The sequence below is a fragment of the Pelophylax lessonae genome, assembly GCF_965119305.1.
Source record: "Pelophylax lessonae genome assembly, chromosome: 6".
In the NCBI taxonomy this organism is placed as follows: Eukaryota; Metazoa; Chordata; class Amphibia; order Anura; family Ranidae; genus Pelophylax; species Pelophylax lessonae.
In genome coordinates, this window is record NC_138773.1 from 293256329 (window position 1) to 293282186 (window position 25858).

A 25858-nucleotide genomic window follows, 5' to 3' on the forward strand; every position below is an offset into this window, starting at 1 on the left:
GAGTGAGCTGTACAGAGACACGGTCACTTTTCCTTTAATGGGCAAGGTGACGGCGTTTCTTTAGGAGGGGAGATTATCACAGATGCTGACTGATGAAAAGTTTCCTCTCCCACAGATGATTTTAGTAGGCCTGAGCACTGACCAGCTTGGCTTGCTTCTCTGCTTTTTTTGCGGCTTTCTCGGCTTCCTTCTGTTGTTTCTTCAAGGCTTTCTTGGACTGGGCCTGGTCCTCGGCCGCACTGCAAAACACAAACAGAGAAGGAGAGTGAGCCCGGAGCACTGGGCCATATTAAAAGGTGACCTTGCCAATTCCAATTCTTATTTATTCCACTTCCTGAGGGAAGTTTTCAGTCAATGGGAAAACTCAGGTTCCATTCATAGTATCGGGGGTGCAGTTAATCTCTTTGTCTGGCTGAAACACTTGTTTCGGCTTTCCTTCATTCAATGAAGCTTTTCCCTCTGGCCGACAATAAAAACAGGAAATTTCTGGGGAAGCATGTGTTTGGAAATAACAGTCATGGGATATTTCTATTAACACGTATTTCAGACACACAATGAATGAGAAGACGCTTCTTCCAATTAGGATGCCGACAAAAGTTGTGAACCCAGATGACTCGATGACCCAAAGTTGGGAACTTTAGGCAGCATGGAGAAATCACTGCCCTGTTAAAGGGTAACTCCACTTTTGTAATTAAAAAAAAGAAAGCAAAAAAAAAAAATCTAGTATATACAATTAGAAACAAGTCATATTTTAATAAAATATTAAAAATGACTTTTCCTTTTCAATCTGCAGCTCTGTAATTTTCTGTAAAATGCAATAAAGCAACCTGGGAGGTGTTCTGTACACAGATGGTATACAGATCGCCCCCAGAAACGTCATTTCCTGCTTGTGGGATTGGCTCAGAGCAGATTGTGCTGCATGCTGGAGCGGAATCGGTCTGCCTTCTCTCCGTACTCCGAAGCATGGACTACTAATCTCCACCGAACACCCGTCCAAGCGGGCCCGGTCTTTGATGGAGTGTGCCAAAGCCTGAGGAATACGGATACCAGGAGGTATCTTGTGGATACAGAAAGTCAGTTGATTGTAACTGAGAGCTTTTGACTAAGTTGCCCATCATATAGGGTAAGGGTCAGTGTGTACTTCTGCTACTGGTGGTGGATATTCTATAGTACCTTTCTGTGTGGAACCTCACCTACTGGATCCTTACCCTTGAACTTTTCATCTCCTACAGATATGGACTTTATGCTTAATGCAAAAGCGCTGCATTTATATTTTACATTATGAATGTACAGTAAAACATTGGATTGAGAGTAACTTGGTTTGAGAGCATTTTGCAAGACAAGCAAAAGTTTTTTCTATAAACTTTGACTTGATATACAAGCGATGTCTTAATATACAAGTAGCATCATGTCACAAGTGAACATAAGAGAAGAGAGGCGTCTCTAAGTGTAGCAATATGGTTACATTTAATGATGAAGGTACGATATTTAGCAACTCACATGGTTGAAGATTAAAACAGGCACATCTAAGTATGCTGGCATCCGGGGTAAAGCTGTCCACATAGACCATCCTCCTCAGCTACTGGACCCAACTGGACCACCACGAGACCCAAAACAGGGGCTGCTGGAATGGTGCAGAAGATGCAGGGCTGTGGGCATGGTACAGGAGAGGGTACAGGAGATGGTACAGGCATGGTAAAGGAGAGGGTACAGGCATGGTAAAGGAGAGGGTACAGGAGATGGTACAGGCATGGTACAGGAGAGGGTACAGGAGATGGTACAGGCGAGGGTACAGGAGAGGGTACAGGCATGGTACAGGAGAGGGTACAGGCATGGTACAGGAGAGGGTACAGGCATGGTACAGGAGAGGGTACAGGCATGGTACAGGAGAGGGTACCATGCCCGCAGCACTACATCTCCTGAGGAGGACTCCGGAAGAGTCTCACTTACTTTTCGAAGAGGCGCTGCCCGGAACCAACATGTCGACGCGTATGCGCTGTCTGCCCGGGAATAGCTGAAAGTGTACGGGCTTTCCCAAGTGGCGGCGGACCATGCGCACTGACTGGGGAAGAGGTAAATGAGACCGTAACTAGAGTATAAGCCGAGGGGGGCTTTTTCAGCATAAAAAAACATGCTGTAAAAGTCGGCTTATACTCGAGTATATGAGGTAAGTTGCTAAATGTTGTACCTTCAATAAACGTAACCATATTGCTACACTTGAGAGGCGCCTCTCCTCTTTTTTATACTCTGTAGCTCCTGCTGCATTTGCTTCTAATCCCCTTGTGGAGGCTTCCATTTGTGGATGGATATTATAAAACGGAAGGACTTATGAATAAATGGTTGTGGAAGGAGTTTCGATTATTTCTTATGGGGAAATTTGATTTGATACAAGAGTGCTTTGGATTACAAGCATGTTTCCGGAACGAATTATGCTCGCAATCCAAGGTTTTACTGTATTTAGACAAAATTTTCTTATGCTGCAGTTCGGCTTTAAAAAAAATGTTCCAATACTTTGGGAACTTCCTTCTCTGCCAATGAAGTTTTCAATCGTTTTTTATCAATTCAGGATGTAGCAGACACCATATCTTGTTATTGTAAATTTGCACAGCTCATTTGATTATACTGTTGAATTCATAAGGGATGTGAGGATACACAGTATGAGTGACAAAAAAAACCCACACCCCTGGAAAATGTGTGTATGCTCACACAGATAAACATATCAACTATATTGATCTTCTACTAACTACAATGTCCCAATTCTAGATCCCTGGGAGGCCTACATGTGTAGGGTTTGTGTGAACAATTTTCAAAGTTAAGTAGTAAATCAATAGAAGATCACTCCGGCAGGTATCACCCAATCAGCTGCAGGCGATGTTTGGGTTTTCTGACAGCAGCAGGTGCTAGCTGTCAGAATACAACAGCTGGCACGGGAGATTCGGCCATTTGTGCTGATGGAGGAATTTGTAAGTTGACAACACACACTATACAATCTGATTGTACAATCTCCTTTAGATCTACTATTAACTATATCAGCCAACCTGATATGATACATGCTGAATGGATTTGTTATTTGTCCATTATGATTGTGGAGACACACAGTATGAGTGACACATATACCCCCACCCCACCCCTGGAAAATATGTGTACACACTCACACAGATAAACATAAACTATTTTGATCCTCTACAAACTACAATGCCCCAATTATAGATCCCCGGGAGGCCTATATGTGCAGGGTTTGTGTAAACAATCTTCAAAGTTGAGTAGTAAATCCTCTGCTGACAGAGAAGACTGGAGGAGTGTATACACAGGAACGCTCCGAGCCGTGACGTTTCATAGAGGATGTGAACAGCGGCTCTTCCAATATCCCAGCAGCCAGGAAAGAAGCACAATCACTCCGGCAGGTGTCACTTAGAAATCCATTCATTAACAGCCCGGCTCTTGCATGCACCTGCCTGACATCGGGCACGATCCTCTGAATCACGGCTAGTCATGCCCGCCTCTCATCCTGAAACAAGCTGCCTGGATGGCAAAAACACATTAGTCATCGAGGACATGACAATAAACACTCCATATCCAGATGAATAAAACAAAAGGATTAAACAACAAGAGTGTAAAGTGGAAAAGTTGCCGGGTGTCAGTCATAGGCACCACATCCCCCAGTAATCAAAACATGGATGAAAGGGAAAATGGGATTTTAACCACTTGCCGACCACTTACCGCATATATACTGCGGCAGGGTAGCTCTCCCAGGCAAACCGACGTATGAGTACGTCGGTCGCATGGCGGCAGCTAGGGGGCGAGCACGCACCCCCCGATCGTCAGCGGGGAAGCCGATACACGGGTCAGGTGGCTCCGATTGGCGCCTGACACCCGCGATCGCTCCCTGCTGAGAAAGAAGAGCGGTCGACTGTGGTAAACACAGCCGACCGTTCTTCTCCCTGGAATGGTCATAGAGCCCATGTCATCCTTCTATATAGGATTACATGTCTCTATGGTCATTTCAGAAGCCACGCCCCCACAGTTAGAATCACTCCCCTAGGCTCACACATTGAACCCCTTGATCACCCACAGGGTTAACCCCTTGACTGCCAGTGTCATTATTACAGTAACAGTGCATATTTTTTAGCACTGATTACTGTAGTAATGTCACTGGTCCCCCAAAAGTGTAAAAAATGTCAGTTAGGGGTCCCATCTGTCCGCCGCAATGTCGCAGTCCCGCAAAAAAAAAAAAATATCGCAGATCGCCGCCATTACTAGTAAAAAAACAACAACAAAAAAAATAAAAATGACATAAACCTTTCCTGTAGTTAGTAGACCAATCCAAAATACGCTTATTGCGTTGTTTTTTTTTTTACCAAAAATATGTAGCAGAAAACAAATTGGCCTAATTGTTTAGAACGCAAAAAATAAAAAAAACCCACAGGTGATCAAATACAACCAAAAGAAAGCTCTATTTGTGGGAAAAAAAGGACGTCAATTTTATTTGGGTACAGCGTCGCACGACCGCGCAATTGCCCGTTAAAGTAGTGCAGTGCCGAATTGCAAAACAGGGCCTGGTCAATAAGGGGGCAAATCCTTCCGGTCTTAAAGTGGTTAAAGGTGCCAAACCACATATTTTGTTAAAAAAAAAATGTATTTTAACATTTTTAAAAAGATATCACATATAAAACCATCATACAGTATCCATGTGGCTATGGTACAGGTGCAGTAACTTCAGCTCTACATGTTTTGCCAGACTATGGCTTCTTCAGGAGCCTTTTATAATTACTGTATATATAATCACTGTACACTAGACCAATAGGAACATAAGATCAATGTACTGGACCATACATCGACAGGGTGGTATCAGGAGATATCTGTGAAACCAGAGGAGAGGACACAAAAAAAATTTGCCAATCTATCACTGGAGGCTGAAGCCAAGCCAGAGTAGCATAGCAAGATTCCTAACAATCAGTTGTAAATCAGTCCTTGGCATCCAATATTATATCCCACCTATCTGGAATCTAATACTGGATGCCAAGGACTGATTTATAACTGATTGTTAGGAATCTTACTATGCTGCTCTGGCTTGACTTCAGCCTCCAGTGATATAGTGGCAAATTCAGATTCTTGTATCCTCTCCTCTGGTTTCACTGTGCTCTCCTTGATACCATCTTGTTGATGTATGGTCCAGTAGGCCTGCTGAATATAATCGCCGTATAGATGCATCACGATGCGACCCTTCGCGATTCTGCATCGATTCGGGGTGATTGAAAAATCGATTACCTAATGACGTCAGTTCCGGGGACAGAAGTGACATGGCGGCGCTGGCCGGGCTTGTGGAACACGGAGCTCCTCCTTGCGGCGCGGGAGAGGAGAGCGGAGCTATCGGTGCTCTCTGGCCCCGGGATAGACACGGCATGCCCACTTAACACGCTGCTGCCCAAGGGGCGTGGCTTCCGGCGGAATGAATGGCAGCTTTTTAGCTCCGCTCTGCTGGCCATTGGGGACACTGACCTCTTCTACGACCCCCTGACACCATCTACAGCCTCCATGTGCACCGCTCGGCTCCCCCTACCACCGCGGAACCGATGACTCGCCGCAAAAAGGACCCCGGTCAGCTAAAAAAGCTGGAGGGGTTCTTCCTTCCACACGGCTCCGGGCTCCAGAAGCATGGCGACGGCGGACCGCACCATAATATGACTGCTCAACCGCGGACATCTCTGCAGCTCTGCTTCCTGGTAAGTCGGGGCACTACAGGGCCCAGCATTCCTCCTTACCAGGGCCTGCTATAATACAACTAGGGGCACTACAGAGCCCAGCATTCCTCCTTACCAGGGCCTGTTATACTACAACTAGGGGGACTAATACAGACTCTGTACTGTAGTCCCCCTAGTTGTAGTATAACAGGCCCTGGTAAGGAGGAATGCTGTGCTCTGTAGTCCCCCTAGTTGTAATACAGTAGGCCCTGGTAAGAAGGAATGCTGGGCTCTGTAGTCCCCCTAGTTGTAGTACAGTAGGCCCTGGTAAGGAGGAATGCTGGGCTCTGTAGTGCCCCTAGTTGTAGTACAGTAGGCCCTGGTAAGGAGGAATGCTGGGCTCTGTAGTCCCTCTAGTTGTAGTACAGTAGGCCCTGGTAAGGAGGAATGCTGTGCTCTGTAGTCCCCCTAGTTGTAGTACAGTAGGCCCTGGTAAGGAGGAATGCTGGGCTCTGTAGTGCCCCTAGTTGTAGTACAGTAGGCCCTGGTAAGGAGGAATGCTGTGCTCTGTAGTCCCCCTAGTTGTAGTACAGTAGGCCCTGGTAAGGAGGAATGCTGTGCTCTGTAGTCCCCCTAGTTGTAATACAGTAGGCCCTGGTAAGAAGGAATGCTGGGCTCTGTAGTCCCCCTAGTTGTAGTACAGTAGGCCCTGGTAAGGAGGAATGCTGGGCTCTGTAGTGCCCCTAGTTGTAGTACAGTAGGCCCTGGTAAGGAGGAATGCTGGGCTCTGTAGTCCCCCTAGTTGTAGTACAGTAGGCCCTGGTAAGGAGGAATGCTGTGCTCTGTAGTCCCCGTAAATGTAGTACAGTAGGCCCTGGTAAGGAGGAGTGCTGGGCTCTGTAGTGCCCCTAGTTGTAGTACAGTAGGCCCTGGTAAGGAGGAATGCTGGGCTCTGTAGTGCCCCTAGTTGTAGTACAGTAGGCCCTGGTAAGGAGGAATGCTGGGCTCTGTAGTCCCCCTAGTTGTAGTACAGTAGGCCCTGGTAAGGAGGAATGCTGTGCTCTGTAGTCCCCGTAGTTGTAGTACAGTAGGCCCTGGTAAGGAGGAATGCTGGGCTCTGTAGTGCCCCTAGTTGTAGTACAGAAGGCCCTGGTAAGGAGGAATGCTGGGCTCTGTAGTCCCCCTAGTTGTAGTTCAGTAGGCCCTGGTAAGGAGGAATGCTGGGCTCTGTAACTCTGTACAGAGCCCAGCATTCCAAATTACCAGAGCCTGTTATACTACAACTAGGGGGACTACAGATCCCAGCATTCCTCCTTACCAGAGCCTGCTATACTACAACTAGGGGGACTACAGAGCCCAGCATTCCTCCTTACCAGGGCCTACGGTACTACAACTAGCATCAGGTAACTCTTCTAACCTAATGTGGCCTGCTCTAAAGGGGGATCTATGGGGGGACCTGCTCTACTAAAGGGGATCTATTCCATAGATCCCCCTTTAGAGCAGGGTTCCCATAGATCCCCCTTTAGAGCTCAGTTCCCCTGGATCCCCTTTAGGGCAGGCCCAGGCTCCCCATAGATCTCATTTAGAGAAGGGTCCCCATAGAGCCCCCTTTAGAGAAGGGTCCCCATAGATCCCTCTTTAGAAAAGGGTCCCCATAGATCCCCCTTTAGAAAAGGGTCCCCATAGTAATCGTGATGCATCGTGATGCATCGCGGAATCGAATCGTATCGAACCGCGACCCTAATAATCGTAATCGCATCGAATCGTGAGGTAAGTGAAGATGAGCAGCCCTATGGTCCAGTATATTGATCTTATCACGTTCCTATTAGTGTAGCAAACACTGCTACTCCAGTTTCTGCACTGTAAACAAAGGAGGTCCGTCACTTCACAGAATGCTCTAAATTTCCTGAAAAAAATGCAAAGCATTCTCTAATTGGATGAGGTGGAAAGCGTGATGTCACCTCCCTGCCTCTCCACCTCATCTAATCAGAGAATGCTTTGCATTTATTTCCTCCTCTGAATGTTGCCTGAGATGAGCAACCAAACTCCCATGTTAAGAATGCTTCAGGCCAAGAGTTCAGCACAGGACCCAGATACAAGAGGAGATCACCAGAATTTCTACTTTACAGATTTTCAGCATCCAGGGGCATTGCCAAGGTATGGTATTTACATGGTTACACATTGCTACAAGCTGGACCAATGTAACACTGGTAAAATATCCATACCTGGAAGTTTTCTTTAAAGTGACACTAAAGCCTGAATTTTTTAATTTTTTTTTTTCTATAGAACAAGCATGTTATTCTTACCTGCTCTGTGTGATGGTTTTGCACAGAGCAGCCCCAATCCTTTTCTTCTCGGGTCCCCTGCCAACACTCTGGTCTCCTCCTAATTGCAGAGTGCCCCCACCATAGCAAGCTGCTTGCTATGGGGGGCACTTGAGCATGCTCGCTCCCCAGCCCTGCTCTGGAGCGGGGCTCCGCCTTGCACACACCCCCCCCCCACTCCCTTCTGACTGGCTGCTACTACCAGCAGCAGGTGCCAATGGCTCCTGCTGCTATCTCTGAGCCAATGAGGGGGCAAAGATCCGGGACAGCAGCTGCTCTCGGGCACATTGCTGGATCAAGACTGGGTTCAGGTATGTAATGGGGGGGAAGGGGGGCTGGGTGGAGCTGCATGCTGTTGTTTTTTTTTACCTTTATGCATAGAATGCATGAAAGCAAAAACCTTTAGCCTTTATGCACAGAAGAGTAATAAAATATTCTTATCTATGATGGATCCTTCTGCCAGCATGCACTTATCACAACAGTTAGGCCTCATGCACACTGGATGGTTTTACAGCGGCTGTTTTTGGCATCAGACGTTTTTTTTTTGCAGCCAGGAAACTCCCCAGCATGGTATTCTATGTGTCCATGCACACATAGCCCGTTACCAACAGTTTTTGGCAGGGCGTTTTCTGGCTGGAACAAAACCCCAGAACTAGTGGGTTTTAAGAGTTTTCGAGCTGTATAAAAACGTTCTAACTCTGATAAAAGCTGAAAAACTCAACTATTCAGCGTTTATCAGTGTTTTTGAGCCATAAGATTTTATGGGAGTATAGTTTTGCTAAAAAAGAAAAAAAAAAAAAAACGCTACAGCTAAAAGAATGGCCAAAAAAAAAACGCTACTGCAAAAAGGCTGAAAAACTCATTCTACAGCTACAGCTTTCTGCAGCTAACATTACTGGCTTCTTTATAACGTTCAGTGTGCATGAGGCCTTCGGCTTAGGTTGGGTCAGGCCAAATATCACTTTTACAGAAAAGTCTAAATTTACATAATTGCTGCCTATATTTCCGGCTCTACCGATTCTTTTAACCAAGCCGGTAATCTCCATTTTGTTTGAATTGTACTAGATGTGCTGTAAGATCAATGATACATAGATTGCTGTATGCGGTCTTCAATTTCACTGTTTAATACCATAATTTATCCTCAACACTAAACAATCAGGTGAAAAAAGGTGACGATTCAACCTTCTTGACCTATACACTCCATATGTGTGTAAAAAATGTAATACATACTAAAACTAATAAAGGTTCAGCACTAATCACATCCAGCAGCGCTCAATACGTGGTAACATATTAAAGATCATATAGTCCTCATATACGAGTGATGCAATCGCCAAAACCAGTCACTGTTCAAAACATAGCCAGATATTCCATGTATTAGTGATTCCCCGTTGCCTGATGTATGTAATCCGGTATTCACCTTCACCACACCATGCGTGACCCCTTAAAGATGGGCACTCACCAGAAACACTATGGTCATACGCCTGTAAGCATTGGTTGCTTGGACCCTTGACAGTCCGGAATACCTCGGTCAGCATCAGATGACCTCCGCATACGAGTATCAGTCAGGGACCTTTTCTCATCAGCATTAGGCTACATTCACACCTGAGCGTAGCGTTTTCGCGCGATTTTTACCGCGATTTACAGGCGTTTTTTGTGCAGGCATTTTTATATTGAATAGAGACCAATGGAAAACGCCTGTAATCTGCCCAAAAAGAAGCTCATGTACTTTTTTGAGCGTTGGGCGTTTTGCTTACAGCGTCAAAACGCTCAGATGTGAACAGGGGCCATTGAAATGAATAGGATTTGTCTTGTTGGGCGTTTTGAGAGCTGATCCTAGAGCAGAAAAACTCCCCAAAAACGCCTACATGTGAACGGAGCCTTATAGAGCAGTCTTGTGATTTCTATCAGTTCCTGGTGAAGCTTGTAGGAAGAGTTTTCTTACTGCACTGAGCTTTCCTAACTAGGTAGATAGGAAAGGATCCAAGCAACCAATGCTTACAGGCGTATGACCATAGTGTTTCTGGTGAGTGCCCATCTTTAAGGGGTCACGCATGGTGTGGTGAAGGTGAATACCGGATTACATACATCAGGCACCGGGGAATCACTAATACATGGAATATCTGGCTATGTTTTGAACAGTGACTGGTTTTGGCGATTGCATCACTCGTATATGAGGACTATATGATCTTTAATATGTTACCACGTATTGAGCGCTGCTGGATGCGATTAGTGCTGAACCTTTATTAGTTTTAGTATTTATTACATTTTTTACAGACTGTTTTTTATCACAGCGGCTGCGATCAGCAAATTTTATGAGGTTTTAAAATTTATATTTATTATTGTGTTGTTTATCCCTTGCAACAATAAGCGCTGGGCGAGTGTTTGGAAATTTTCTTTTTCAACCACTTTTTTTACATTTTGTACACTCCATATGCAGATTTTGTATATTTGCAGAACATTTACAGGACTAGGACCTTCAGAAGTTCACAGGAACAATAGCTACCGTCAATCTCCATTGGTAAAAATTGTCTGTTAATTATGAGATTTAAAATCCAAGCGGGCGACCCATATGGAGCGTCGGGCTCAGCTGTGGCTGAAGGGTGAGAATAGAGCAGCGGGAATGTGAGGAACGTCACACGAATCTGCCCGTCACTCAGCGGTTCCATTTTACTGGCAGACTTCAAGGCCTTTCGCTGCTTTATATTGGATTACCTTAGATTCCTAGACTGTCTATACTAGGGGGAAATGGCTTAATTGATTCAGGTCATATACTCGGCTGTCACCATCGCACCATCTGTACAGTGAGAAAATTCCCATCTGTACTTGACTTTTGATTGCATGAATTCCTAGGAGGACAAGGCGGGGGTCTGAAGGAAAGTGTGGGGCACCACTCCTGCAAATACATGGACTGCAGTATGATTAGGGTTATACGCTGGGGGAATTACCTCCACAATTGTGGGATCTGTATTAAATACAGAGAGATATTAAACTTAACCAATTCAAGGAAATATGTGCAGAAGATATTCCATTTTCTTTTTCCTACATAATATGTGACTTTACAATTAGGGTCCGCTTACACCAGCAGGTGCACGTTATGCGTGTTGTGTACGTACGTGGGGATGTGTTTTTTTTTTGTTTTTTTTTCTGTAAGTAGTACTAAAGCCTTACTATTTTAGCTTAACCACTTAAGCCCTCTGAGGATTTGGCTGCTCAAAGACCAGGGCCTATTTTGCGATTCGGCACTGCGTGACTTTAACGGACAATTGCGCGGTCGTGCGACGCTCTACCCAAATTAAATTGACGTCCTTTCTTTTCCTACAAACAGAGCTTTCTTTTGGTGATATTTGATCACCTGTGCAATTTTTACTTTTTGCGCTATAAACAAGAACAGAGCAACAATTTTGAAAAAATAATATTTTTCAAATTTTTTTATATGAAATTCTGAAAAAAAAAAATGTAAAAAATCAAAATTTTTTTAACATTTTAAGCCAATTTGTTTTCTGCTACATATTTTTGGTGAAAAAAAAAAAAAAAAAATCGCAATAAGCGGATTTTGATTGGCTTGCGCAAAAGTTATTGCGTTTACTAACTACGGGAACGATTTTTGTCATTTTTATTGTTTTTTTTTTTTTTAACCAGTAATGGCGGCGATCTGCAATTTTTTTTGCGGGACTGCGACATTGCGGCGGACAGATCGGACCCCTGACTGACATTTTTGACACTTTTGGGGGGACCAGTGACATTACTACAGTAATCAGTGCTATAAATATGCACTGTTACTGTAAAAATGACACTGGCAGGGAAGGGGTTAACTATTAGTGATCAAGGGGTTAAGTGTGTCCCTAGGGGCGTGATTCTAACTGATAAGGGGCGTGGCTTGTGATGTAACCACAGAGACATACGATCCTACATAGCAGGATCGTATAGTCTCTGCAGTTACATCAGGGAGAATGACACGCGGCTTTGTTTACATCAGCCGCCTGCCTTTCTCCCTCTCCAGTGGGAGATCGGAGCCGCCGGTCACTCGCGTGGGGATGTCAGGGAACGAGCAGCATCCATTCCATCATACTATGCAGCGAGATCTTTGGGCCATAGTTCTGTGAACTTTCAGCTCTAATGGATCTCTGTGTTTAGATGGGAATTTTCCATTTGTATTGTGGATTATACAGCTAGCAAATTCTGGGATCTGGCTATTGTTTTTACTGGAGGAGGCAAATTCCCTTCTTGGTTGGATTGTATTTTTTGACACCTGCATTGAGGGTTTCAAGTTGCAATTGAGGCCACCAGTCCTTCTCCCTAATATATCTGGTATTTTCATCAATATATCTCTCATCTATATTAGACTTTTGTTCCTATGCTAATATTATACCACCACCTTTATGATCCACATATATTGGCCTCCCGGCGCCTGCAGAGGAGATATCCCTTCATCTTGTCCGTCCTATTTTGAGTGCAGTACCTATTTGGTCTTGGCAATGCCCTGATGAAGCAATGAATGCGAAACGCGTCGGCTTATCCAGGGACCAATAGTCTGCAAAATATATATTAGGATCCAGTAGTGTGGTATTTTGGTACACAGCTATCATACACACACGGACCGGTATATCTTTTATGTACTGTATGTCTTGTTGTCATGTTTTTATTCTTTTGTAATAAAATGAATATATTTTTTATACATATATGAATGTTGTATTTGTATTCCTGCAACCACCAGTTATGCCGGTATAGTCCCATTTTCTTGGGTCCTCTCTTGGCCCCTACTACCCCTTGTTTTTTGTCCTAGTTTCTTGGGGATGATGGCATACATTTCACGGTATTCATTTTTTTTTTTTTTGACAGCCCACAATGAACTCAGATATAGATCGGACCTGTGTGATACGGCCCACAGTGAACTCAGCTTATAGATCGGACCTGTGTGATACGGCCCACAGTGAACTCCGTCTATAGATCGGACCTGTGTGATACGGCCCACAGTGAACTCAGCTTATAGACCAGACCTGTGTGATACGGCCCACAGTGAACTCCGCCTATAGATCAGACCTGTGTGATACGGCCCACAGTGAACTCCGCCTATAGATCAGACCTGTGTGATACGGCCCACAGTGAACTCCGCCTATAGATCAGACCTGTGTGATACGGCCCACAGTGAACTCCGTCTATAGATCGGACCGGTGTGATACGGCCCACAGTGAACTCCGTCTATAGATCGGACTGGTGTGATACGGCCCACAGTGAACTCCGTCTATAGATCGGACCGGTGTGATACGGCCCACAGTGAACTCCGTCTATAGATCGGACCGGTGTGATACGGCCCACAGTGAACTCCGTCTATAGATCGGACCGGTGTGATACGGCCCACAGTGAACTCCGTCTATAGATCGGACCGGTGTGATACGGCCCACAGTGAACTCCGTCTATAGATCGGACCGGTGTGATACGGCCCACAGTGAACTCCGTCTATAGATCGGACCTGTGTGATACGGCCCACAGTGAACTCCGTCTATAGATCGGACCGGTGTGATACGGCCCACAGTGAACTCCGTCTATAGATCGGACCTGTGTGATACGGCCCACAGTGAACTCAGCTTATAGACCAGACCTGTGTGATACGGCCCACAGTGAACTCCGTCTATAGATCGGACCGGTGTGATACGGCCCACAGTGAACTCCGCTTATAGATCGGACCTGTGTGATACGGCCCACAGTGAACTCAGCTTATAGATCGGACCTGTGTGATACGGCCCACAGTGAACTCAGCTTATAGATCAGACCTGTGTGATACGGCCCACAGTGAACTCCGCCTATAGATCAGACCTCTGTGATACAGCCCACAGTGAACTCCGCCTATAGATCAGACCTATGTGATACGGCCCACAGTGAACTCAGCTTATAGACCAGACCTGTGTGATAAGGCCCACAGTGAACTCAGCTTATAGATCGGACCTGTGTGATACGGCCCACAGTGAACTCCGTCTATAGATCGGACCTGTGTGATATGGCCCATAGTGAACTCCGTCTATAGATCAGACCTGTGTGATACGGCCCACAGTGAACTCAGCTTATAGATCGGACCTGTGTGATACGGCCCACAGTGAACTCCGCTTATAGACCAGACCTGTGTGATACGGCCCACAGTGAACTCCGCCTATAGATCAGACCTGTGTGATACGGCCCACAGTGAACTCAGCTTATAGATCAGACCTGTGTGATACGGCCCACAGTGAACTCCGCTTATAGACCAGACCTGTGTGATACGGCCCACAGTGAACTCCGCCTATAGATCAGACCTGTGTGATACGGCCCACAGTGAACTCCGCCTATAGATCAGACCTGTGTGATACGGCCCACAGTGAACTCCGCCTATAGATCAGACCTGTGTGATACGGCCCACAGTGAACTCAGCTTATAGATCAGACCTGTGTGATACGGCCCACAGTGAACTCAGCTTATAGACCAGACCTGTGTGATAAGGCCCACAGTGAACTCCGTCTATAGATCGGACCGGTGTGATACGGCCCACAGTGAACTCCGTCTATAGATCGGACCGGTGTGATACGGCCCACAGTGAACTCCGTCTATAGATCGGACCGGTGTGATACGGCCCACAGTGAACTCCGTCTATAGATCGGACCGGTGTGATACGGCCCACAGTGAACTCCGTCTATAGATCGGACCGGTGTGATACGGCCCACAGTGAACTCCGTCTATAGATCGGACCGGTGTGATACGGCCCACAGTGAACTCTGTCTATAGATCGGACCGGTGTGATACGGCCCACAGTGAACTCCGTCTATAGATCGGACCGGTGTGATACGGCCCACAGTGAACTCCGCCTATAGATCAGACCTGTGTGATACGGCCCACAGTGAACTCCGCCTATAGATCAGACCTGTGTGATACGGCCCACAGTGAACTCAGCTTATAGATCAGACCTGTGTGATACGGCCCACAGTGAACTCCGCCTATAGATCAGACCTGTGTGATACGGCCCACAGTGAACTCAGCTTATAGATCAGACCTGTGTGATACGGCCCACAGTGAACTCCGCCTATAGATCAGACCTGTGTGATACGGCCCACAGTGAACTCCGCCTATAGATCAGACCTGTGTGATACGGCCCACAGTGAACTCAGCTTATAGACCAGACCTGTGTGATACGGCCCACAGTGAACTCAGCTTATAGACCAGACCTGTGTGATAAGGCCCACAGTGAACTCCGTCTATAGATCGGACCGGTGTGATACGGCCCACAGTGAACTCCGTCTATAGATCGGACCGGTGTGATACGGCCCACAGTGAACTCAGCTTATAGATCGGACCTGTGTGATACGGCCCACAGTGAACTCCGTCTATAGATCGGACCTGTGTGATACGGCCCACAGTGAACTCCGTCTATAGATCGGACCTGTGTGATACGGCCCACAGTGAACTCAGCTTATAGACCAGACCTGTGTGATACGGCCCACAGTGAACTCCGCCTATAGATCAGACCTGTGTGATACGGCCCACAGTGAACTCCGCCTATAGATCAGACCTGTGTGATACGGCCCACAGTGAACTCCGCGTATAGATCAGACCTGTGTGATACGGCCCACAGTGAACTCAGCTTATAGATCAGACCTGTGTGATACGGCCCACAGTGAACTCCGCCTATAGATCAGACCTGTGTGATACGGCCCACAGTGAACTCAGCTTATAGATCAGACCTGTGTGATACGGCCCACAGTGAACTCCGCCTATAGATCAGACCTGTGTGATACGGCCCACAGTGAACTCCGCCTATAGATCAGACCTGTGTGATACGGCCCACAGTGAACTCAGCTTATAGACCAGACCTGTGTGATACGGCCCACAGTGAACTCCGTCTATAGATCGGACCGGTGTGATACGGCCCACAGTGAACTCAGTCTATAGATCGGACCGGTGTGATACGGCCCACAGTGAACTCCGTCTATAGATCGGACCGGTGTGATACGGCCCACAGTGAACTCAGTCTATAGATCGGACCGGTGTGATACGGCCCACAGTGAACTCCGTCTATAGATCGGACCTGTGTGATACGGCCCACAGTGAACTCCGTCTATAGATCGGACCGGTGTGATACGGCCCACAGTGAACTCCGTCTATAGATCGGACCTGTGTGATACGGCCCACAGTGAACTCAGCTTATAGACCAGACCTGTGTGATACGGCCCACAGCGAACTCCGTCTATAGATCGGACCGGTGTGATACGGCCCACAGTGAACTCCGCTTATAGATCGGACCTGTGTGATACGGCCCACAGTGAACTCAGCTTATAGATCGGACCTGTGTGATACGGCCCACAGTGAACTCCGTCTATAGATCGGACCTGTGTGATATGGCCCATAGTGAACTCCGTCTATAGATCAGACCTGTGTGATACGGCCCACAGTGAACTCAGCTTATAGATCGGACCTGTGTGATACGGCCCACAGTGAACTCCGCTTATAGATCGGACCTGTGTGATACGGCCCAAAGTGAACTCCGCTTATAGATCGGACCTGTGTGATACGGCCCAAAGTGAACTCAGCTTATAGATCGGACCTGTGTGATACGGCTCACAGTGAACTCAGCTTATAGATCGGACCTGTGTGATACGGCCCACAGTGAACGCAGCTTATAGATCGGACCTGTGTGATACGGCCCACAGTGAACTCAGCTTATAGATCGGACCTGTGTGATACGGCCCACAGTGAACTCCGCTTATAGACCAGACCTGTGTGATACGGCCCACAGTGAACTCCGCCTATAGATCAGACCTGTGTGATACGGCCCACAGTGAACTCAGCTTATAGATCGGACCTGTGTGATGCGGCCCACAGTGAACTCCGTCTATAGATCAGACCTGTGTGATACGGCCCACAGTGAACTCAGCTTATAGACCAGACCTGTGTGATACGGCCCACAGTGAACTCCGCCTATAGATCAGACCTGTGTGATACGGCCCACAGTGAACTCAGCTTATAGATCAGACCTGTGTGATACGGCCCACAGTGAACTCCGCTTATAGACCAGACCTGTGTGATACGGCCCACAGTGAACTCCGCCTATAGATCAGACCTGTGTGATACGGCCCACAGTGAACTCAGCTTATAGATCAGACCTGTGTGATACGGCCCACAGTGAACTCCGCTTATAGATCAGACCTGTGTGATACGGCCCACAGTGAACTCAGCTTATAGATCGGACCTGTGTGATACGGCCCTCAGTGAACTCAGCTTATAGATCAGACCTGTGCGATATGGCCCACAGTGAACTCCGCTTATAGATCAGACCTGTGTGATACGGCCCACAGTGAACTCAGCTTATAGATCGGACCTGTGTGATACGGCCCTCAGTGAACTCAGCTTATAGATCGGACCTGTGTGATACGGCCCACAGTGAACTCAGCGGTCATATGACCCATTATAGACTTTTATTTGGATAAATGACGAGGGGTGAACAAATAGCTAGAAAAATATGACAGTAATAAAATGCTGGAGAATGATATGAATGGGGTCTAGTGACAAGCATATTAATCTAAAATATGTACAAAATGTATTTATTATAAAAGAATGTCTTTCAAACAGCATGAGTCTAAAGATGAGTGAGTGCACAATGGCTCCGGAGAATGATTGATGGGATTCAAAACAAAGGCTGGGGCCACATCCAGGAGGCCGGGCATTGTACACAGAGCCCGCATATTTACATCCCATTATCATTACAATCCATGCCAGCCTCAATCAATCAATTATGTCTATTAATACATTCAACCTGTAGGGGCGAAGCAACATGCCTCCGTCATTCATACAGATAATGAACCACGTAATGGCAGGAAGGCTTTGGAATTTACATAAAAAATTCACTTAGAACCTTAAAAATAAAACTCCAATTTCTGCAGCAAATATACAAGTAATAGCTATGCTCATACATTTCAAGGTAACATTACACTTTGCATGATCTGAATACCTTCCTGTGGGTCCAGGTTCCCAAGGACAGGCCAACGGGGGGGGGGGGGGTCGGGAGTCATCACAGTCTGGGCTCAATGCATTCCTGGACTCAGCACCATTCAGTCCAGAAGGAGGGAGCGTTCACTTGTCTCCATTAACCACTTGACCTCCGGAAGATTTACCCCCCCTTCGTGACCAGGACATTTTTTGTGATGCATAAAATATATGCAGCACTGGAAGTAATGCAATGGGTATTTCGACTATGGACCACATATAAATGGACACAGATCCCCAATATAGAAACCCCTGAAGATGCACATTAGTGTGAATTGCGAAGGGCAGGGACCTACAGCGTGAATGTCAGGCCACCACAACACTGTACAAGATGGCAGCATTTGATGTGAGTTAAAGCAGAGTTCCAGCCTCAAAATCGAAAAGAATAGATTTTGGGCCATCAGCTTGCTGAGTGTCACCTGAAAAAGAAATGGATGCTCCCGTTTTGTTTTTTTTTTTCACTTACCTTGTTATAGAAGAAAATATACTTACCTCTCTTCCACTTCCTCCCTCTGCGGCCGTGGCCCGCGCCGTCACTTCTGGCTTGCGATGACTCCTGGGAGCTGAATGTCATCGCTCCCAGGAGTCAATGCGCCTGCACCAGCCCCGCTCGTCACTTCCGGTGCATGCCCAGTAGCTGTGCAGGGCGCCTGCACTGGAAGTGACGAGCGGGGCCGGTGCAGGGCATTCTGGGACTCCAACGTCACCGAAGAGGACGCTCTGGCTTCAGCTGCCCCCACCTTAGATGGCAGCGCTGGAGAAGAAATTTTCAAGGTAAGTATTTTTTACTAAAAGGTAAGTGCAACCCGGGACAGATCAGAGGCTATCCATTGTGGAATTTACTAGCCCTGACTGTCCCGGGGGTATTTTTATATAAATTTCACCCCGGAGGCCGGAACTCCGCTTTAAGCGGTTACCCATTTTATTTGTTTTTATCCGTTGGATTTTATCTTGATGTTTAAGTGTATGCCCAAGTACTGCAATAAATACTACACTATGGAAAAAAAGAATAAACACGCTGCATATATTTTACGTTTATTTTGGAGGTTTTGGTATATTTCTTGATCTCACTATTAAAGAGGAAGTAAACCCTCCTCTGACACTTTTACCTATAGGTAAGCCTACGATAAGGCTTACTTATAGGTACTGTAAATATCTCCTAAACATGCACCATTTAGGAGATATTTACCTTACATGCAGCCAGTGACGTCACTGGCGCATGCGCTCTGAAGGAACAGCCGCTGGTGCCGTTCCTTCAGAGTCTCGTGCCGTGACCGTCGGCTCCCGCGCGCGTGCGAGGGAGTGACGTCATCGCGGCTCCGGCCAATCAGATGGCCGGATGCCGCGATCCCGGAAGACGGACGTCATACAGGAAAGCGGGCGGCACGGCAGGGGCTCGTTCTAAGGTAAGTATTTCATAATGAGCTAGTATGCGGTGCATACTAACTCATTATGTGTTTCTCTTTCAGGTTACAAAAAAAAAAAAAATATGGGTTTACAACCTCTTTAAAGCTACAAGCAATTCATTTGAGACAATGACTTATTTTAAAACCACCGATCAGAATTCATAACTGGAAGTGGACAGCTGTCATCATCCATCCTGATTCAAAGTAGTTCCTAAAAGCCAATTTTTGCATTTGAGATGTAACTGTACCAAAATTAAACACCATTATCAGCAAACTGGACTGCTCAAAAGTCGTTTTCTAGAAAAAGATTATGATCCAGTAGATCTAGATTGGACCATTGCGGAAGTGGCTGATAAAAATAGAGAATCGCTTTTGGATACAAAATCAGCAATCATTTCGGATGGTTCTTTAGAATGGGCTTTTGTCACCTCCTATTCTAGTCAGCATTGGGCAGTCAAATTAAAAATTATTAAAAAAGATTCTATCCTGGAACCACGATTGCCCAGTAGACCAGATGCGGTGTTTAGAGGTGCACCCTCATTAGGAAACACAATAGCTCCCAATGTTATACAAACCCCCCTCAGAATTAGCTTTTTTCATGACCTAAAAGGATTTTTCTTATGACACGAATGTAAGGTGTGTAAAATCAATCACTTTAAAAGGAGAAAAATCCCTTCATCAGACCTTTACGGAATAGGACATCAAGTCTTTCATAACCTTTCATAACCGTCATACTAAGAATGAGGTGTATATGATTGTGTGTCCCTGTGGGAGGCAGTACATAGAGAGGACGGTCAGAAAACTACAGGCTTGATTAAAAGAACACATCAAAAATATTAAAAAAAGGGTTTCCAAGTCACAGCGTTTCAAAACACTATATCCAATACCATGATAAAAACCCTATGGGTACTACTTTTCTGGCCATTGACTGCTTCTCACCACATTGGAGGGTTAGTAATATTAGGAGGGAAATCTCTCGCCGTGAAACTCAATGGATATATAATCTTAAGACCTATGTCCCATTCGGCATGAATGTTGACTGAGACATAAACCATTTTAAATGATAACAGCTAACTGTGTCATTAACATTTTGACCATGGGTTTGTATACAGTACTGATCAATCACTGGATAGTACTTTTTATGTGAATGGTCTTGCATACATTCATTTGAAGCTATATATACACCTCTCTTTGGTTCAACAAACAATCCCCTGTGCCACCCACTTTGTCTCTTCTCCCCCCCCCCTTTCTCTTTCCTCTCCCCTCTTTCCTTCCCTTTTCTCTTTCGCTTCTTTTTGGAGTGTCGGCGCTCTGTTGCTCCGCCCTCCTCTCTTTATTAAAGACAAAATGGATCAAGGTGTTGGTCGCACAGACACAGTATGGATATTATTTGACCTTATGTTAAGATACCTGCGTATTACCAGGAATATCTTACTAAAGCCTCGTACACATGCAACGAATTTCCGCCAACAGGTCGTCCATCTTTTGTCCAGAGTGGTGTCTGTTGGTTGGAATGTGCTCTAGACTGCACACAAATTTTCCTGCACAACAGAATTCTACTTCAGAAGTGATGTCATGTGTTGGATTGCTTTCTTTGTGTTCTTTCATCTCTGAGCATGCCTAGTCTTGCTCATAAGATTTTTCCCCATCGAAATCTGTACTAATGAGATGAAAATCGGACGTGTTTTGACGGTCGACAAAAATTTTATAGCCTGCACACCAGGATTTTTTCGGCCGAAAAGTCGGAGTCGGTTGTCGGAAGCACCAAACTAACAAGCCGAAGATCGGCAGATCGGTCATCGGACGAAATTTCCCGACCAAATTTCTACTCGTGTGTACGGGGCTTTAGTTATGCTACTGTTGTATGCTTCCTTATTGTACCCACTTCGTGCTTCAATAAAGGTTTTTTTACCAAACATATGTAGCAGAAAACAAATTGGCCAAATATTTTAAAAAATGTTGATTTTTACATATTTTTTGGGGGGAATTTCATATAAAAAATGTGAAAAATATTGTTATTTTTGCAAAATAGTCGCTCTTTTTTTGTTTATAGCGCATGATCAAAAAATCGCACAGGTGATCAAATACCACCAAAAGAAAGCTCTGTTTGTGGGAAAAAAAGGACGTCAAATTCGTTTGGGTACAGCGTCGCACGACCACGCAATTGTCTGTCACGCAGTGCCAAATCGCAAATTACCCCCTGGTCAGGAAGGGGGAAAAATCTTCCGGGGCTTAAGTGGTTAAGGGGGGGGGGTAAAATCTTCCAGGGCTGAAGTGGTTAAAATAGATTTTTCTGTGCCGTTATTTGCCATATTTTTTAAAGTGGAGTTCCACCCTATTTTTATACTTACCTCCATCTTCTCGCTCCGGGTCACCTGAAAAAGAAATGGATAATCGCATATTTTTTTTTTTTTTACTTACCTCGTAGCGAAGAAAATATACTTACCTTACTTCCTTCTTCCTCCTTCCTCGGCCGCGGCCCGTCGTCACTTCCTGGCTCTGCAATGATTCCTGGGAGCTGGACGTCATAGCTCCCAGGAATCATTGCGCCTGCACCGGCCCCGACGTCAGTTCCGGGTCGCGCGCGTCATCCCCTTCTAAACAGCTTCTGGGCATGCCCAGAAGCTGTGGAGGGGTGACGCGCGCGACCCGGAAGTGACGTCGGGGCCGGCGCAGAGCATCGTGGGACCACAGAAGGCGGAAGAAGACGCCGAAGAGGACGCACTGGCTTCAAGCTGCCCACATCTGAGATGGCAGCGCTGGACAAGACGTTTGCAAGGTAAGTATTTCGTCTTGCAGGTAAGTGCAACCCGGGACAGATCAGAGGCTAGCCATTGTGGAATGCACTAGCCCTGACTGTCCCGGGGGTATTAAAAAAAAAAAAAAAAAAATCCAGGGTGGAACTCCGCTTTAAGTTGCTGACATGGTCTCGTTAAAACCTAGGTATATGGGGTTTTTTTGTTTTTTTTTTTTAAAACAACATATTTTCTTTTGTTTTTTTAACTGATCCGGAGTCTTGCTTCAATACCCAGAGACGTTTATATCTGCTATTTCTCACGGTTGTATAACCGTACAAATTCAAAAAAAACAAAATGCAGCTGCATCGCACTGAAAGTATAAAATTGTTATTTTGATTATTTTTAAAATGGTAGTAAATATCGGGGGGCCATTATAAAAATAGTACATCTCGGTAATGGAGATGCAGCCAAAAAGGGCAAAACGTCACAGAGAAAGCCACAGACAGGTGTCAGGAGGTGACCCGTCAAAACAAGCACACGCTGCAAGAGACAGACCGTGACAAAGGCTTTCCTGCATTGTACAACTAACCACTTCAATGCCACTGTACCGCAAAACGTTCTGTACATACTGCAGAGAACACTCTGTTGCTGCTGCGATTCTCCAGCTGTGGTGTTTACAAACACATTGATGCCGAGTACACGCGGTCCCATGATAACAAGGGACAACCAATACAAACCGTACGCAACTGGTGTATATACTCACCGGACACTTTATTAGGTGTTTAATTGCTTGGTAACACAAATTGCTAATCAGCCAATCACATGGCAACAACTCAATGCATTTAGGCAACAAGACGTGGTGAAAACGACTTGCTGAAGTTCAAACAGAGCATCAAAATAGGGAATAAAGGGGGTTTAAGTCCCCGTTCACACAGGAGCGACCCAACTTGCTGGGGCGACCTGTGAAGTCGCGTTGCACAGCGCGCACCGCGACCTCGGCACGACATGCACGGACTTCATATCATTGAAGTCAATGCAGGTCGCTCCAAAGTAGTACAGGACCCTTTTTTTTTCTAAGTCGGAGCGACTTGTGTCGCTCCTATTAGAACGGGTCCTGTGCTAATCTATGGCAGGCGACACACCGCGACTTGTCAGGCGACCAAGTCGCCTGACAAGTCACGCTAGTGTAAATGGGGACTTAGTGCTGGTTCACACTTATGCAATGCGGGAAGGCTGCGAATTCGCAGCCTGTTCCCGCATCGCAAACGCACCCCTGGCAGTTCACACTGCCATATGCGATACGCTGGGGGTGTCAATGTAATCTTAACGACACCCCCAGTTTGATCGCATATCGCAGTGCGATCTTGCAGTTAGCACAGGATCGGATCGCACAAGTGTGAACCGCTGTGCGATCCGATCCTGATGCGGCTGCAAAAAAGGGTCCTGTGCGTCTTTGCTGCGGGTGCGGTGCGAATTTAGCCATACAAAGTGTATGGCTAAACTCGCACCGCACAGCCGATCGCATGTAATAAAGGAGCAGTGCGCTCCGACACTACATGCAAACGCCGCAGCCGCATCAGTGTAAACCGGCACTTAGTGACTGAATGTGGCATGGTTGTTGGTGCCAGAGGGGCTGGTCTGAGTATCTCAAAAACTGCTGATGATCTGGGATTTTCACACACAACCATCTCTCGGGTTTATAGAGAATGGTCCGCAAAAGAGAAAATATCCAGTGAGCAGCAGTTGTGTGGAGGAAAATGCCTTGTTGATGTCAGAGGAGAATGGGCAGACTGGTTCAAGATGATAGAAAGGCAACAGTAACTCAAATAACCACTCGTTACAACCAAGGTATACCCAATACCATCTCTGAATGCACAACACATCAAACCATGAAGCAGAAGACCACATCGGGTGCCACTCCTGTCAGCTAAGAACAGGAAACTGAAAATACAATTCGCACAGGATCACCAAAATTGGACAAAAGAAGTATGGAAAAACGTTGCCTGGTCTGAGGAGTCTCGATTTCAGCTGCGACATTCAGATGGTGGGGTTAGAATTGGGAGCAAACATGAAATCATGGATCCATCAGGCTGGTGGTGGTATAATGGTGTGGGAGATATTTTCTTGGCACACTTTGGGCCCCTTAGTACCAACTGAGCATTGTTTAAACACCACGACCTACCTGAGTATTGTTGCTGACCTTGTCCATCCCTTTATGACTACAGTGTCCCCATCTTCTGATGGCTCCTTCCAGCAGGATAATGCACCATGTCACAAAGCTCAAATCATCTCACCACTGCTTTCTAGAACATGACAATGAGGTCACTGTACTCCAAAAGCCCCCACAGTCACCAGATCCCAATACAATAGAGCACCTTTGGGATGTGGTGGAATGGAAGAGTCGCATCATGGATGTGCAGCCGACAAATCTGCAGCAACTGCGTGATGCTATGTGGATCAAAATCTCTGAGGAATGTTTCCAACACCTTGTTGAATCTATGCCACGAAGAATTAAGGCAGTTCTGAAGGCAAAAGGGGTTCCAACCCAATACTAGCAAGGTGTACCTAATAAAGTGGCCAGTGAGTGAAGGTCTCTGGATTGTAAGCTCACATAGCCAGAGTGCCCGCTTTGATTGTATCTGTTTTTTTATTGCAGTATGTACTTTAAATTTCATCTCCAGGAAAAAATAAATTCAGACCATATCTCCCACCCATTCGTTATTTTTAAAGCCCCCCCCCCCCCCCAAGACTTTTTTTTCCTTACCTGACTTTGCCATGTCATGCCACTCTGCACAGCCCCTACCACTAATGGAAACCAGTGATCCAGCTTTGCAGTCCAGGCCCATCAGTGACCGGTCTTTCCCCCACCCATCATTTTGTCATCACAATGCTGCTGCCAGAGTCCTCAGGACCTGTTAGAATAGTGCCGATGGACAGCTAATAAGGGGCATTCCCACCTGCAAAAGCATCCTGCCTCCAATTAGATGCGAGAACCGCAGCAAGGGTTCCAATGATTAGCTGAGGGAGGCGGCCACACAAGGGGTTCTCACATCTAACTGAAGGCAGGGTGCATTGCAGGTGTGAATGCACCCAAAGCGTCAACTTCACCAGGCTTCGAAGACTCTCTGACTTAGCAGTCCAGTAGAGAGGACCTGGAACCCGGGGTATCACATGGCCAGAGATTCAGGTATTTGGAACTTTTTAAGTTTATATTTTTTATTTCTGCAGTGATTAGCTAAAGGTAGGTGGGGGTGATCCAGTCAAAGCATAGCTTTACTACTACTGTATTATACTCTTGGTGCACCGAAACCGAAAATTCACGATAAACTTGGCCGAAAACCAAACCCGAAATGGACAGTTTTTAAAAAATATATATATTTTTCATAAATAATTGTATTACATTCAACTTTTTAAATAAATATCATGAATTTAAATGAATATGAATTTATTTTCGACTATTATCGGCGCCTTTTTTTCTATTTTCAGCTGATGATTTTTGGCAGCCATTATTGTCTTTTTTTTTTTTTTTTTCCTCTTATCAGCAAAACCCTATTTCGGATGATAATTTTCGGCAGCCGATATATCAGTGCATCACTATATTATACAGTATTTATATAGCTCCAACAGTTGTCGAGATGTTTTCTAAAATTAGGGAAGACAGTAGAGTTACAAAACCATTCAAGACAAGAGGGTTAGGTGGGCCC

The 25858-nt window shown here is 45.9% G+C and overlaps 1 protein-coding gene across 1 annotated transcript in view; it reads right to left on the reverse strand.

The window, feature by feature from the left end:
* Positions 1 to 25858, reverse strand: part of DARS1 (aspartyl-tRNA synthetase 1) — a 205618-nt gene that overhangs the window by 148855 nt on the left and 30905 nt on the right. The window contains exon 2 of the mRNA XM_082260094.1: positions 143 to 239. Within this exon, the coding sequence (XP_082116220.1) occupies positions 143 to 239 (97 nt within the window). The remainder of the gene's footprint in view (positions 1 to 142; positions 240 to 25858) is intronic.